The sequence below is a fragment of the Sardina pilchardus genome, chromosome 5 (assembly GCF_963854185.1).
Source record: "Sardina pilchardus chromosome 5, fSarPil1.1, whole genome shotgun sequence".
Lineage (NCBI taxonomy): Eukaryota > Metazoa > Chordata > Actinopteri > Clupeiformes > Clupeidae > Sardina > Sardina pilchardus.
This window is the reverse complement of record NC_084998.1, coordinates 29,213,452-29,215,951: the sequence shown is the minus strand read 5'-3', so window position 1 is coordinate 29,215,951 and position 2,500 is coordinate 29,213,452. Positions and strand designations below refer to the sequence as shown.

The 2,500-nt window shown below is 42.1% G+C and overlaps 1 protein-coding gene across 1 annotated transcript in view; it reads right to left on the bottom strand.

Moving 5' to 3' along the window:
• The window catches only part of LOC134080645 (ryanodine receptor 1-like), a gene marked incomplete at its 3' end in the record, with an annotated part of 84,981 nt that overhangs the window by 73,670 nt on the left and 8,811 nt on the right, over positions 1–2,500 (bottom strand). The window contains 1 exon segment of the mRNA XM_062537191.1: positions 171–290. Coding sequence (XP_062393175.1) covers positions 171–290 — 120 coding nt within the window.

The following is a 2,500-nucleotide window of genomic DNA, read 5'->3' as shown; positions in this document are numbered from 1 at the left end:
GATATTTCTTTTGTACAGTAGATCGCTTGTGTTGCTGTGTGTGTGTGTGCGTGCGTGTGTGTGTGTGTGTGTGTGTGTGTGTGTGTGTGTGTGTGTGTGTGTGTGTGTGTGTGTGTGTGTGTGTGTGTGTGTTCATGTGTGTGTGTGCTTGTGAGTGCTCTGGACAGTACCTGGGCGTTAGAGGTGGTCTCTAGGAAGCAGAGTCGGTTGCCGAAACCCTCGCATGACAAACACAGTTTGATCTGCTCCTTCAAGATGGACGCAGTGCACTGCAACACCACCGTATCATCCTGTAGACACACACACACACACACACACAGACACACACACACACACACACACACACACACACACACACACACACACACACACAAACACACATAAAATAAACAAATGTCATCCTTGATATAGCTCAGTTCATTCCTCAGCGTATACCCACTGTGCTGTTCTGCAGGCCTCCCTTTGGATGCTGTCTCTCTCCACTCCATGGACTCGGCATGCATCCAGTATTAAACCATCTTTATGGTTCTATACATCAAGTGCCTATGTTGCATATACTGTATGTCTAACATGCTGATAGCTGATTCTGATGAACTCATCTCTCTACCCAGACAGCACCCCTCCCACACACACACACACACACACACAAACACACACACACACATTTTTAATAAGCCGCAGCTCTGCTCTCTCTTCATGAAGGTTTGTTTTTAAAGGACGCCACTGAGGTGATGGATAGGGAGGGACACTCAGTGATGCTGTCTAGTGACAGAGCATTCAGCCTGCAGTGCATAGCCTGACATGAAACCTGACATGTTCACTTTACAAAACAAGATAATGTGGAACGTTTGAAGTTGAGGAACTTGTCTGTATTAAGTTAGGCTACTTGTTCATTTAAAATACACTAGCGCACTTTAGGTGAGTATTACTCAGTTGACTTCAATTGGGTAACCATAACAGTGAATCTAAGTAGGCCTACATGTAGGATACTTTGAACAAGGCTCAAAGGTGTTTGATCTGTGTCTGTCTGCTTTTTTTCTTTTTTTTTTGTCTTATTTCTTTATCTTACTCTGTAGGCTACAGCACTTTGGTAAGTGAAGGCTGTGTTTAAATGTGCTTTACAACTAATAGGCCTAATTAAAAAAAAAAATAAAATACTCGACAAAAACAAGGAAACAGACTGCCTGGGAAAAAAAGTAAAGTCTGATAGAAATGGGTCACCTAACTAATATGGCATTTTCTACAATGCATTTCCCAGAATGCCACAGCCCAGCCCACATATTCTTAAGAGATCACATATCAATCCTTAATGAAATTCAACCTACAATGACATTATGCAAGAAAGTGATAGGCCTACTGAGTGACACTAAAGGTTATAGGCTACTGTTTATGTTGATACAACACATAGTAAATGGCTATCCAAAACATCCTAATCCTGTTGGTAGGGCAAGTTCTAATGGAGCTGGAGACGCCACTTCCTCCGTTCTAGTCTGGTTTCATCAATTGTTCCACTTTACACTCATCCCCAGAAGACACACAACAAAGAGTTGGCCTAAGCTACGTGAAAAAATAAAAATGAGAAACAAGAAAATAGCACAATAACTCACAACGAATTAGCCAGGACACTTTTTTGATTTGAAAAAAAAAAGCTTGCAGCAAAAAGCAGTTGAGGGAGTTAGCCTACTGCCACAACAACGTGTGCTAATCACGAGTAATGTTAGCTAACATGCTAGTTTTTCTGCGACTGCAATAAAGACACATGCGGACCAGTTTAGCTCCATAAATGAAGTAGCCTAGGCTACGCAGGAGAGAGTGATGGGGAGGGATTGGGAAACGAACCATAGACTGTAAAAAACGAACGCAAGTCGGAGTCGAACCGGGATTCGCCTACCACTTGCACTCGCGCTGAAGCCTGTTGCGTCACAGCGACACAACACACCTGTTGCAAAATCCTAGTTTGGTTGAAGTTCAGGCAGGGTTCACTCAGCCTAAACTTTAACCCTATGAACCCGGCCTAGACTATTTTAATGGCATTGTCACCCGTTATAATCATTTATCCTGGTTGTAACTAAGTGCCCTTCAGACATGCTATATTGTTTCCCCCCTCCCGTTTTTTTCAGCACAGTCTATGCTAGATCTACCATGATAGTGATAGCCTACCATGTAGGCTATTAATACTTGCATTGATTTGATTTTGATTTTTAAATGGAAAAAATGCAAAAAAACGCACTATAAAAATCTTTATATATATTTGTCATGCATCTCACCAACAAGCTGACAGCTCAACATAAACTATGAAGGGGGTTTTACACCCTTTTTATAGGAACATTCACCGTTTTTTCATATTAAAATACAAGATGAGTTGATAGCCTACCTCTCACGTTTCAATGCCTGCACTCACTGGCTCTGGCGCGTGGCGCAACTTTGATAGCACTTAATTAGCTAGCCAATGCATTCATTAGGATCCAAACAGAGATGAAGTTAGAAGCGACCAGACACC